This window comes from Typopeltis vanoorti, chromosome 7 (genome assembly GCF_054136105.1).
Source record: "Typopeltis vanoorti isolate ZY-2024b chromosome 7, IOZ_Tvanoo_1.0, whole genome shotgun sequence".
NCBI classification, from domain to species: domain Eukaryota; kingdom Metazoa; phylum Arthropoda; class Arachnida; order Uropygi; family Thelyphonidae; genus Typopeltis; species Typopeltis vanoorti.
This window is the reverse complement of record NC_143555.1, coordinates 1,061,389-1,074,145: the sequence shown is the minus strand read 5'-3', so window position 1 is coordinate 1,074,145 and position 12,757 is coordinate 1,061,389. Positions and strand designations below refer to the sequence as shown.

Sequence of the window (12,757 nt, the reverse complement as noted above, 5' to 3'; positions counted from 1 at the left end):
GCGAAATTCTGAGAAAACAGGAAGTTGCCTGCAACTACCGTTATGATTGATAAATGGTGTCACTATTGCTACTGATTTAGTATTACTTGAGTAGCTAAAGAAAATTGACGCTCTCAATAAGAAAGAGAATGTGTGAGTGAAGTACCGTTTCTAGTTCACAGAAAATCCTCTTTCTTGACTTAGTACAGGATTGTTACACAATGGATACATTTTTACTAAATAAGCATTCTTATACACTGAGCTAGTTTGGCATTAGGTACACCCACGTAGTAAAGCGATGGTCCACCTCTCTCTGTGCAAAACGCTGACAGACGCCTAGGAACAGATTCCAAAATGTCGAACATTCTCCATGTAATTCGATTCACGTCCGCTGAAGCAACTCCATCAGTCCACCTCATTCTTTGGAGGAGGATCAGCAGTTCTCGCACCCAATTCTAGCATATCCCACACATGTTCAATTGGGTTAGTCTGAGGCAAAGGCAATTTGGCGATTTCGTTGTCGTTCTCCTTGCCCTCCCGACGACAAGGTGGGTTTCTAGTTGATAGATTGCACTGTAGTGAGGGCAACCTTCTGCAGATGTGGATAGCGAGGGTCGGCTACCAGATCCCAGTATCATTCGCCATTAAGTGTTTGTGAGCAAGCATCTTAGCCAACAGACTTGAGGCGTTCCAGGAAAAATTCCCCAGACCATAACACCACCTACACCGGCCTGTTGCACCCCAACTGTGCAACTAGGGGATATGGCTTCATGATTACATTAAATGAGTACCAGGCCATCAGCATGCTGCAGTAGGAAACTGGACTAATCACTTCAGATAACCTTCCATCTACCGATGTTCCATTGCCGACGTTTCTCGGCCCATACTAAGCGTTTATGCGATGCCTGGTCGTCATTATGAGAAACCTCGTGGGTCTCCGTCTGTGGAACCCTAGGCGAAGCAAGGTATGATGCATGTGGAAAATGATCGAACTGCCACGCTGCTATAATGGTGGATGATTCATGCGACTGTTGCACGTTGTTGCTGAGACACCAGTCGCTCCCTTCTAGGATCAACCACACATGGCTGACCAATGTCAATCCTTCTGTTGGATGTCTCTCCATGGTTAATCCAGTCCTGGTATACAGTAGTACGCGAGCAACCAACAAGTGAGGCTATTTCCGAAATACTGGCACTAGCTCTCCAGACCCCAATTATCTTCCCGCGGTCAAATTGGTTTGCGTGGTGAAAGAGTCAAGAATCTCATCTTCGGTCTATTTAAATAAGAGGCAAGAGAACCACTAGAAAGTAGAGGAAGTGGCCGGGAAACGGAAGTTGCGGGAAAAGGCAAGGTAAGGGAGAAGGAAATAAAGTCATGGAGGGAGAGAAATGGGGAAGAATGAAGGGGAAAAGCCTCAGCTAGTAATTTTAATTTAATTAGCTCTGTTCTGTCACATGTTTCTCTTTCGCGATCTCTCTCGGAGGTCTGCTGGATAACCACGAAGATAACCGGCGCCCAGGGGATCAACCCGTTCAGGGTCAACTGCCTAGAGGTGGCCTTCAATGCCTGGATTAGCATCCAAGTTAATCCCCGTGAAAGAAACAGCAGAGCACGATCCGAGAGATGTCTGCCCAGCTTGGAGGATTTATGTTTCCACTTTTTTCCGTCATCTTCCAGACGTGATATTAGATCTTATTTATCACTATGTTAAGAGACCTCTGCCTATTGTTTGTTGCTGGTGAGAACTCAGGAAGATGAATTGATCCCGTGTTAAAAGAGTGATGCAGAACATATCACTCGGCCTCCTCCAGATATTTTGGGAGACTGGGCACATATATAAGGCATGCTTCACGTTATCCACACTCAGGCATAAGTGGCAGAAGGAATTCCTGGTGTTGTGAAATCGCCAGATGTTAAAATTTACTGCCAGGCTATGGTATGCTTTCCTCCATGCCAGATTCTTTCTTGACAGGTAGACATGATGTGTCACTAGTGACCAAACAGCGTGTGAGTCCCTAGACCCAGAAAGTCAGTACATAGATGGGTAGGGATGACATTATACCATTTTATTCTGTTTGATGTTAATATCAATGACTGAAGAGCGAAGCTGCTGTAAAATCTAGCCAAGGTAGTTGGAGCACTCTGGGACAATTTCCGCCTTGTATCCTTGGTGAGCTGTAATTACAAAGAGGGGGGGAAACGTGAAACTCCAAGCAATACGGAATAAGATAACTGCTATGATGCTTGCTTTGCAGTACCCTGTTGAGATGGAAATCAGTGTTACTCGGATATCCTATTTTGTTGACCTGAAGCCAAAGTTCTCCAGCTTCCCTGGAAATTGGAAGATTTTGGTGTCAACTTCACGACGTAAGTTTCCACAGAAGAAATTTAAGGATTTCCTGTACGACCGGTTTTTTTGATGTTTCAAGATGTGTTATGTTAAGGACATATTGGTAATCTGAGCACACAAATGGTCTTGATTGCTGTGGCCTGGAAGGAAAGTGACAGCGGTCTGATTTTCCAGGGCTTGAGGCTGTCGATGGTCTTGCTGATGAGATGTTCTTTTTAGACTTCAGGTGGCATGGAAAGACACCCTGTATGATGGTAATGGGGTCTACCTTGAGAATTAGACTCAGTGGGAGGTTAACTGGGTTCCACACTTCATACGTATATCTTGAGCTGTGTTTTGTCCTGATTTTCTTGCAATCTTGATGCTTTAAATTTCTCTACGATATTAAAGAGGTTCCTCATGGAGTCATCGTCGCACCACGTCATCTGCACAGACTGTTATTTTGGATTCCTCCGTTGTGAGTGGAAGTGATATTCCTCTAACCGCATAAAAGTTGACTGCCTGTAATAAAGGCTCAAGGACCAGAGCAAAAGCAAGGAGGCTGAGAGGACATCCTCGTTTGATCCTTTTTGGATGGTAATGGGGTCGGATGAATGTCCGTTAATTTGTAGGCAGGTAGAGCTGTTGTAGCCTCCTGGGAGAATCGGAAGGAGACCCCTGGTGACCTAGACTTCCTGGTGAATATGGAACAGATATGAATGTTCGGACACTGTGAAACGCTAGGTTGAGAGCAATGCCATCGGAAGATTCTTGGTGAATACCAGACGGAACATCTCTCTGAAGTGCAGAAATTCTATCGATCGGGCTGGGATGCCATACACGTGGGTGCTTTTGACGTATTTCATCCCCATTTTGTTTGTTGATCAGGGAGGAATTCCTGTTGGCCTTGGGGATGAAAACCGTATGGTACTCAACGAACTTGACTGGCACCTTTTCCAGTGGTAAGGAATATGTTGTAAAGTGCTCGGTATTGCTAACTTCCCTGCTTGGATGTGTGCAGGGAAGTTAGTGATGTATGTTTCAGGAGTAGTCCAGTGAGGCACTGTCATCTGTATAAAGTTCATTCTAGTGCCTCAGTTAGGCTTGCAGGATATCAGCAGTGGTGTTGATGACGTTGCCCCCGTCCGTGATGTTAAATATGGTTATCTTCTCTCTGAACCTTGTAAAGAGCTTGTTGTCAAAAGTGTCCGACGCCGTATTTTCCGAGCGCAAGTATTTTCTGGACTTGAAATTTCTTTCCTCCGCTTGCCTTTTCTTTTCTGCATCTATTTCGATGTTGATTTCCTGGATGATATTATCACATAGTATTCCTTGGCGTTGGCTTGCTACGAACCAGCTCCTTCCTATGTAGATGTCTCAAAGCTGAGATCTGTAGAAGTAGGCACGTTCTTTGGCCTTATTCTATCATTTTTTTGGTGAAGCTTTCTTGACTGAGAAAAGGGAAGTGAAGACTGAGTACCAACTCCTTGGCCAAACCTTGTGTAGTTAGGGGTGTAGGGATTAGGATTTCGCCAAACATCGGTGAGCTGAGCATTTCTAAGGTGAATTTCCAAATTTTTGTAGTCCGATGTTCCTGATGTTGGGTTCTCTCTTACTTTGTTTAAGATGTTAAGGAACCTGGTGGTACAGCCCGGTACTTCCAGCCTATGGCGAGAATTCTTCCTTTTGCATCCCTTTGGATGTTATGAAAGTCTCATAGGAGGGGAGGGGCTCGTATAATTACCCCAACTCCGGCACTGAGTGGTGTTGGGCCAAAGCTCCAGTTCGATGACAAGGAGTAAGTTTGGCTAAGTTGCTGCATATCTCTGTAGTGGCAAAAGTGTGTTTCCACAGGAACAATAGCCTGATGAAGCTTGACAGTTTCCTCACCGCCTTCTGTTTAAATGGTGATCGGAGGCCTGTGATTAGTGAGGCGATGCAAACGGATGGTGGCGTTATTGGTTCTTTATACCCAGACTAGATCCTTTATTCTAAAGGTCTTTGATGAATCTAAGCAAGGATTCTGTTCGGAGAGGGAGGCGGAATATCCAACCCCCCTGCAGGCTTGCTTCAAGTTGGGAACACGAGTTCGCTAGGACTTCGAACTCGTGCCTTCTGTTCTTTAACTTGAAGTGGACTATTTTGTATTCAGAGGTATATACCTCTTGATTGTATCCTTTATGTTGTCTTCTCGTGAAGGAGTGTGGATTTCCCTGTCCTGGTAGATTTCGGTTTCTTCTCCTTGCGGTTCGCCGCCTTTGATGTTTCTGATGGTGGGGCGGTATGTTTGTTATTTCCCCCTATTCGAGTTGCATATCTTCTGCAGGGGAGGGGTCGCTAACTTTAGGTGGAGCAGTCTCAACAGTTAGTAAGAACGCTTGAAAAAAGAAAAAGACAGCACACCTGTCGCGGACCTGATTGCAGTGCAGCACTACACACCACGTTTCGCTATTTTTGGCAACGTTTACTGATTACGTACAGAGGTTAGGTGCGTCCATTTATAGTAGCCGTACGTGACTAACAAAGAAAGTTGAAGAATATGTTGGCAATGACCAGTTTGGATTCAGGAAACAGCAAGGAACAAGAGAAGCAATTCTAGCTCTGTGAACAGTTATTGAAAGAAGATTTGAGAAGAATCAAAATACTCTGATAGTCTTTCTTGACTTGGAGAAGGCCTTCGACAGTATTGACTGGAACCAAATGTTTCACCTCCTAAAAACAATAAAAGGTAGATTGAAGAGATAGAAGGCTCACACTTAAACTTTACAAGCATCAAGAAGCCCTGATAGAAACAGCCAGCAATAAATCAAAAACTGCAATAGCAAGATTACGTAGAGGTGTAAGATAGGGGTGCTCTCCTTCACCCATACTGTTTAATCTCTACATTGAAGATGCAATAAATAAATTGAAAGAGAAACAGGAATTAAGATAAATGGAATTGATATTAACTAGCTACAGTTCACAGATGATATAGCAGTTATAGCTGATAATGAAAACAAACTGAAAGTGATCAAATCTGATCACTTTAATTTTTTTCTGATCAGATCAAAGATGGAAGATATTTTCACACAATACAGCCTAAAAATTAATTATAAATTACAATTAAACAAGTAAAATTAATTATAAATTACAAGTTTATTTTCCAATGAAAATAAACCTGGAAAATATAATAACCTAATACAACAGGTATTCGCTTTTAAATATCTTGGTATTTTTAGCACAGAAGATGGAAGAAACCAATCAGATATTAAAGCACGAATAATTCCATCCAAAAAAGCATTCAACAACAGAAGACAAATTTTTTATCAGCAGTGCTTTTTTCTGGAAAAAAAAAAAGGTGCCGGTACTCACCATGAAGATGTTATTAAGCAATTTACACACTTTTAGCATATCTTCCGAAATACCCTCGTCGTCTCTAGATCGCTTCTTGCTTTTGGTATCAACATTTTATTCTTGACATACAGCTACCTTACATTAGATTGTTATTCACTTCACTTCAATTTACTCTCCTTCGATTAGAGTTGAATATTTTTACAAAAGCACAAAGAATGTAGGAAATCTGTTATCTGCAAGCAAAGTTGGATGATTGATGCTTTTGAATGTGACACTTCCTTTGTTTCAAAGTTAAAGAGGGATAAGCCCCTCGCTGGGGCTTATCCGTCTTTAACGTGTGTCAAGATTCCCTCTGCGCAATTGTCACAAGAATATTCACCTGCGGAACACTGTTTGTTGGGTGTCACTCGTTAAGTGGTTACGATTCCTGGGGATGTTCGTGCTCAGTGGGTAAATGAAAACGGATGGTAGTAACGTGCAATCCGATCGTCTTCCTTGATTAGCGTGGTACAGGGTATTCGGTAAAATCAGCGAGTTAGAGAATATAGAAATATCACTTGCTCCGCGATGGAAAATTTCTGAAGATCTTTCTGGAAAGCAGTTCATGCTGTCTGTGACTGGTGTATAACGAGTGGAACACTGAAATATCGTATTAGATTGGCGAGCGATTTTCTGATTCCAAATGTAACTGTTTGGAACAATCTTTCTCATTCTCCCGAGATGAAATCTTGTTTTTTCACAGCGAACGGGAGAAATTATTTAAAATAAAAATAAAATTGTCGTTTATTCTGATAAATAAACACTACAACGAAGTCAGAAGCTAGCACTTCACACTCGGGATGCGTTGAATATTCAAGAGTGGAAACTCGGTAATTTTAATCATTCAGGGAACGGAAGTTCTACAATAAGATGAAGGGCATTGTTATTTCCTCTCTTGATTCTCTTTTCTATTTTTACAAGAAAAGAGAGCAAGTGTTATTTTTATTTTCATCTTCTTGTACGCGGTCACTTACCTCTCAGAAATTACTGAAACACTGTGCTTCTGATGCTGTTCTTATCACGTTTGTAAAAGTGCTTCCCGTTTACTGGGAATAAAAGATATCACTTCCAGAGAGAGAAGTTCGTTAAAATTGGTTTCACTTAATTACTTAAAGAGTAATAAAAATTACATTATTACCGATCTAGGAAACTTCCTTTCATAATTTGTTGACGATTGTCTGCTGTGCCAAGGGAGTAAGTAGGTTATTGATTACATGAAAATATTAATTAGGATTTAAGGACAAAACTCTAGAATAGTTGAGGCCGTCATTGATTGTCTATACTCTTACTTTTCTATATTGAGATGAGTTTATTCTCGTTAGATGAGACTAACGTGTCTCTTTATAATTACAGATACAAATACATAAACGTGATCTGGTTTAGCTGTCACTGGTTGGCTATGAGCAACTCGTGTTGCAACCCCTTCATCTACGCCATGTATAACGTAAGTATCTCATTTATTCACTTCGACATTTTTTGCTTTTTTCGTGAACAAATAATCTTAATGAAATATTACATGTAGAAATACCTTTTTGAAATTTTCGTTGGTCTTATAAAAAGGAGAGAGATAAAGGGAGGGGAGGGACGCTCGTGCTGGAATATATTATATATGGAATAAATTCTGAGATTCAGACTGACTTTTCATTAATTAGATTAACTCAATTAAACAATAAATGCCCATTTTAAAAATGCTTATATTACAGATTGAAAGTTTCGATATTCAATTTTCGGTTGTTTCTAGGAGTACAATGAACTGTGAGGGATATATTTAAGTTCATTTACGCAAGCAACGAAAACCGTAAATAAGAGATAAAAGAATGCCATCAAAATAATGGTCGATACTCCTCATCTCGGTCCTCTATGGGCAAATTCTTCACGATTACTTTACTTCACGAACTGCAGATTCACTAGTTAAACGATCACAGAAATCGCGAATTCCCTTAGATCATATCTATATGGCTCGCTGCATGGCGTGTTCCACATCGAAATGCGATCAGAGAAACCTGCAATCTCTCTATTGAGTGCCAAACATTTGATCGGGGATCATTCAACAAATTGAAATAGTCTTCTTTTCTTTGTAACGGGGGGGGGGTGACCATTTTTCCTCTGTGTATAATTCCCTGCATGTCGTCTTTTCCAGATTTCTCAACTAAATTTGGAGTGTCCGTGTTCTATGTATCTTGTTTTCTTGCATACATGTTGACGAACTTCTATCGTGTGGTACAGCAAAAAGAGGATAAGAGCTTTTCATTGCTTGAAGGATGATTGAGCACCGATTTTTATTCCGTTACTCAATCTGGAGAAACATCGCCTCACTTATCAAACAGCACTGCGGCCCTCTTTCAAACGTAGTTCTTTCACCTTGATTCCCTCTGGTAACTCGAATATTACTAGTCAAGATCAGATCTCTCTGCTCGTGCTGACAGTTACTCTACTTTCTTCCTGGCAAAATAATGCATGATATCCACCAATCCCACTTCCTCCAAAGGCATCGCCTCAGCAGTGCATTTGAGAGGATATCGCCACACAGATTAGGTTGGAAGTAAGTTCGAACCTCGTTTAGGATGCGAGGAACCTTCTTATAAGGCCTTTTCAACTTGTGGTGACCGAGTCAAAAGGAACTGCAAGGATTTTTGTTCTCCCTGAAGCTCTGATGTATTTCCATCTCGCCGAACTACCAAATCGCCAAGAGAAACGCACGGAAATGGCAAACGTACCACGTCTCATTCTTAGTTCCTTCGTACATAATTCAAATCAAACTTCTTTTCCTCAAGGATTAGGCATTTGCATGGTCCGCCTTCACTGGTCTTTCTGTCTTTCAGCTGCTCTTCCTTTATCTTTCCCTTTACGTTTATATTTATCCATATGTACTAGTAGCGGATATCTTTCCATCCCAATAGATTCTCGTTTCATCTCTCTCCATATCTTTAAACTCTTCATTTGCGTCGTAAATATCTAGTTCTTTTCTGATGTCTTCATTTCTTATACGGTCCAATTTTGTGTATCTTTTAATTGTTCTTAAAAACTCGGATATGTGCAGCTTGTAGAATACAATACTCTCATCGTTATTTTTAAGTCCATTTTATGAACCACATAACGAAGTAAGAGTGGCCATTGCTTTATGAAGTGTTAGTTGAGTTTTACATCTATTTTAATATGAAGTGTCCCTTTAATTGTTTTCCACAGACTTTCTGAATTTTCTTTATTTTGTCATCTATATCTTTCCATTTTTAGATATGTTATGAAGCCAAGTAATTAAAGATGTGTCATATATTTTATTTGCTATGACAATTTTTGATCTAACATATGATCTCGACCTTTAAATGCCATAACGATTATGAACTTTTTAAGATCGTATTTTTGGTTCGCTTCGTTTAATTCATTTCATAACCTGATCGATGAAGACCATCTTAATTTTCTTGTAATATTATATCGTATGTCATTTTCACATCTAACAGAGTATTGTGATCGAAGTATTTAGTGTGCAGTTTTATTATGGATGCGATGATCCTTCAGTTGGTGATCCTTATTATTTTTCTTATTTACATTCTTTATTCTTTCTACACCGTATAGTTGATCGAGTGGTTAGCGTATCTTATGTTCAGCAAAAGAGATGCGGGTTCGAATCTCGCATTGGGATTCTAACTAGATCTAAATGGACTGGATAACCATGGGAGAAGTAAACTCACCGTCCCCAAATTAAGAATGGGGAAGTGTTCATTCAGCAGTGAGAGAGAGAGGCTGAATACAATTGTTTGTACATCTAGACCGACATTTTCTTTATACATTCGAGCTTAGTGAATTATACTGATTTTTTTCGACAAGAACTTTTCTTGTTTTGATTCTTTATCAGGAGTAAGCAAACAAAGCTTTTGCTTTAAGTATCTTCACGACTAATCTACTTTCATTTTCTCATTGAGTCCAAAAGATATCCATTGGCAGACTGAAGTACAATCATTAAATCGATAATTTGTTCAATTGTTACCTACGGATGAGAAATCTAGATAGTTTATGGGTAGGGAATTTGATTTCTGCTCCTGAGAGGAAATTTCTTTGAAAAGTGAATTATAAATGTCCCTGGAGGATCGGATACAAGCACGAGTTTTTATCACTGTATAAAAACCTACAATATCTAGAATAATCAAGTTCTAAACGTTGCAGTAAACAGGACATGTTTTTCACATGAAAAATACCAGTATTGGTAAGAAGACTGTAAAAGATAGAAAACTTCATGGTAAAAGAGTAGTAGAAAGTCAATAATAAAGCAAGAAATCCAGGAGTCAAGGCTCGGTTTTAGTTGTAGCTCCATGGATAGAAGAAAAGAAGTCGACTTGTATATGGAGGCTGTTGACATGATATCAATTTACTCAGAGGCAAAGCCTACTTTCTTTCGGACAAGGTATATTCTTGTACATCATGTGAAGATCATGAAGATACTTCACTTGCAAACATTAACCCTCTCATGCACGAATTTCTGAAATGCTGATTAAAAAAAAAATTAAGTATTTTTAGGATGTAAGAAAACATTGTAAATTTTATTTCATTTTTTTCCTACATTCAATCCAATTTTCAATCCTGTCCACTGTAGTGGACTACATGCATTTAGGAGTGCACTGCATGCATCAGAGGTTAACAAACGTCTCATAGAGCTCTGAAGTAAACCAATAGTTTTGACCTTATCATGGACATGTGTATGATAAGGTCAAAACAAAATTATATTAATTAAAACTATTAACACAATAACATTATTTACAAATGCAACCAATAGAGCCAAATGTTTTGTTGAAAAAATTGCAATAACATTCTGATCCAGAATTGTGCAATATCAACAAAGCATTGTGATACTAATAGCATATTGTATTATTATTAGTATGTGGAAATAAAGCATTTATAGTTCCTGGATCGAGCTCTACTGACGAGACCACAAAGGGAGAAATCACTGTGGATAGTAACTCTCTCTGAAGTAGAAAGGTTGATATGAATTCAGCAGCATCTTTCTATTTACAAGTAAGCGTAGTTGTGAAGTCTCTCTCTCTCTCTCTCTCTCTGTATGTCGTGAAAGGTTTGGATCATTGGTGGCCAGCGCTCACTATGAGTAAAAGGTGGAGGATGAAGAGTGATTAGAACTGAATGAAGAGATATATTGTGTGTGCAAATTCAACTTAATTGGGACTTTTTTAAAAGCTATTATAAAATGATATAAACAAGAATCGAAGTTGGTGATAGTTTTTCATTTTAGATGCATCGTTCTAACATAGATTTTTTTTTCCAGGAAAGATTCAACACGGAGTTCAAAGTTCGCTTCCGTAAGTGCTGCAATCGGCAAAGGCGAAACCAGAAAGTTGAACAAAAGGAGGACCGTTCAGTGTCGACAAGACTTGTGGATTTCGCGCCATGAATTCGTATGCGAATCGATGTTGTCCATTCATTATCCTCGTTGCTCAAAATAAACACTTCAAGATTATTCACTGTCATTGTTTGATCAAATATCGAGTGGCTTCTTTAACATATTACTGATAATGAGCTTAATCTCGCACTTCATTCCTTCCTCTGCTCTGTCCAACACCAGTGGAAGTAATACTTACGTCCGAATAATATGAGCTGTATTTATATTCTGCTAGCATAAGTGACGTGACCAGCATTTCTTGATCAATTATTTTAATAATTGATTTTGAAACATGAATTAAGAACTCTTACAAATGCGGAGGTCGTCACATTCTGCACAATGCGAAATTCTCAAAGCGACTCAGTCAGATCTTTATATTAAGATACCATTAGAATAACAAAAAACCCTTCAGACCAAATTTAGTTGTTCTTTCTGGAATCATTGGAATATAGTTGTTACACCGCCAGGGATTGATTAGTCGCACTCTTAGGAAAATAGAGGCCAATCCAATCTCATAACTCTTTCAGGTCAGCAATGATAATGATGTAAATGACATGCGATAAAGGAATACCTTAGTAAAGAGCAGATTTTTCTCCTCCACTCAAGAGGAAGAAGGCCCATCACAAACGAAAGCCATTCCCTACCGATTTCCCCAATAAACAAACCACCAACTATTCAAGTAACACACACACACACACACACACACACTAACGGATTTTTTATTCTCCTCAATTTCTTGGCAACCGGTCACTATCGTAATTCCATAAGTGTGGCAACTTCTCATGTGGACTGAAATCAAGTAGCAGGAGAGTTATTAATAGTCGAACGGATGATTGGCTACTTCGAAATAATCATTAAAGTAGAAATAGAACAATCAGAAATTGTTTGTGTCATTCACTGGCTGCTGCTGTTTGAGAAATGCCGCCCATTCTTGACTGCGAAATAACCTTATGAATTCGGTGGCAGTAGGGGACCAAATAATCGCTGGGACTAAATAAGAATAGAATTGGACAGCGTTTTGTATTAAACACTGTTCTCATATAAAAGGACCTTTGTGCTTTGTTTTTCTAATTATTCTGGAATGGAAATAATACCAATTCAGCCTGAAGCGAATAACATCGAAAATAAGTTCCTTTTAGGAAAGCTATTTCGTCAGATTGGTTTGCTTGGGCATATTATAAGCTACGTATGTTTTTCATCATGATCAATACGATTCCCCTTACAAGCTCAATGATGGCAAATTATTTTCGGATATGGTTCCTAAGGTTGAAATTTCTCTCCAGAATCTATAATCAATTGTTTCATTTCTTGGCATTTGTTAATATTGGTTGAACACAGCTTGCATGTTGAGATTCAAAGAGACAGGCAGACCTTTGAAACATATTCAGATGGAGTCCGTCCACCCCAGCCTGCTCATTCCATATACGTCTACATTTAATTATTCATCTTCGTTAAATATTGCGTCCAAATCCCCGAAATAGTTTGTTCATTCTGCATCTACTTGGGAATTAATTTAATATTTTTCTCTCTTGTCGACTGCTCTCGTCGTGTTTTGTCTATTTAGTGTTCATCTTCAACTAAAATTTGTTAGAGCAGCAAGACATTTGATCAATGAAGACCAGAATATTTTAGTTGATTTATTTAAGAGGACATCACATCTTCTCAGATCAAATGTATGGTAATCGGAGTT

General features: G+C 39.3%; 1 protein-coding gene across 1 annotated transcript in view; it reads left to right on the top strand.

Moving 5' to 3' along the window:
• The window catches only part of LOC150104443 (substance-P receptor-like), a 28,068-nt gene extending 16,989 nt beyond the window's left edge, over positions 1–11,079 (top strand). Inside the window, exons 3-4 of the mRNA XM_090395551.1 lie at positions 7,035–7,125; positions 10,954–11,079. Coding sequence (XP_090251677.1) covers positions 7,035–7,125; positions 10,954–11,079 — 217 coding nt within the window. The remainder of the gene's footprint in view (positions 1–7,034; positions 7,126–10,953) is intronic.
• The last annotated feature ends 1,678 nt before the right edge of the window (positions 11,080–12,757 follow it).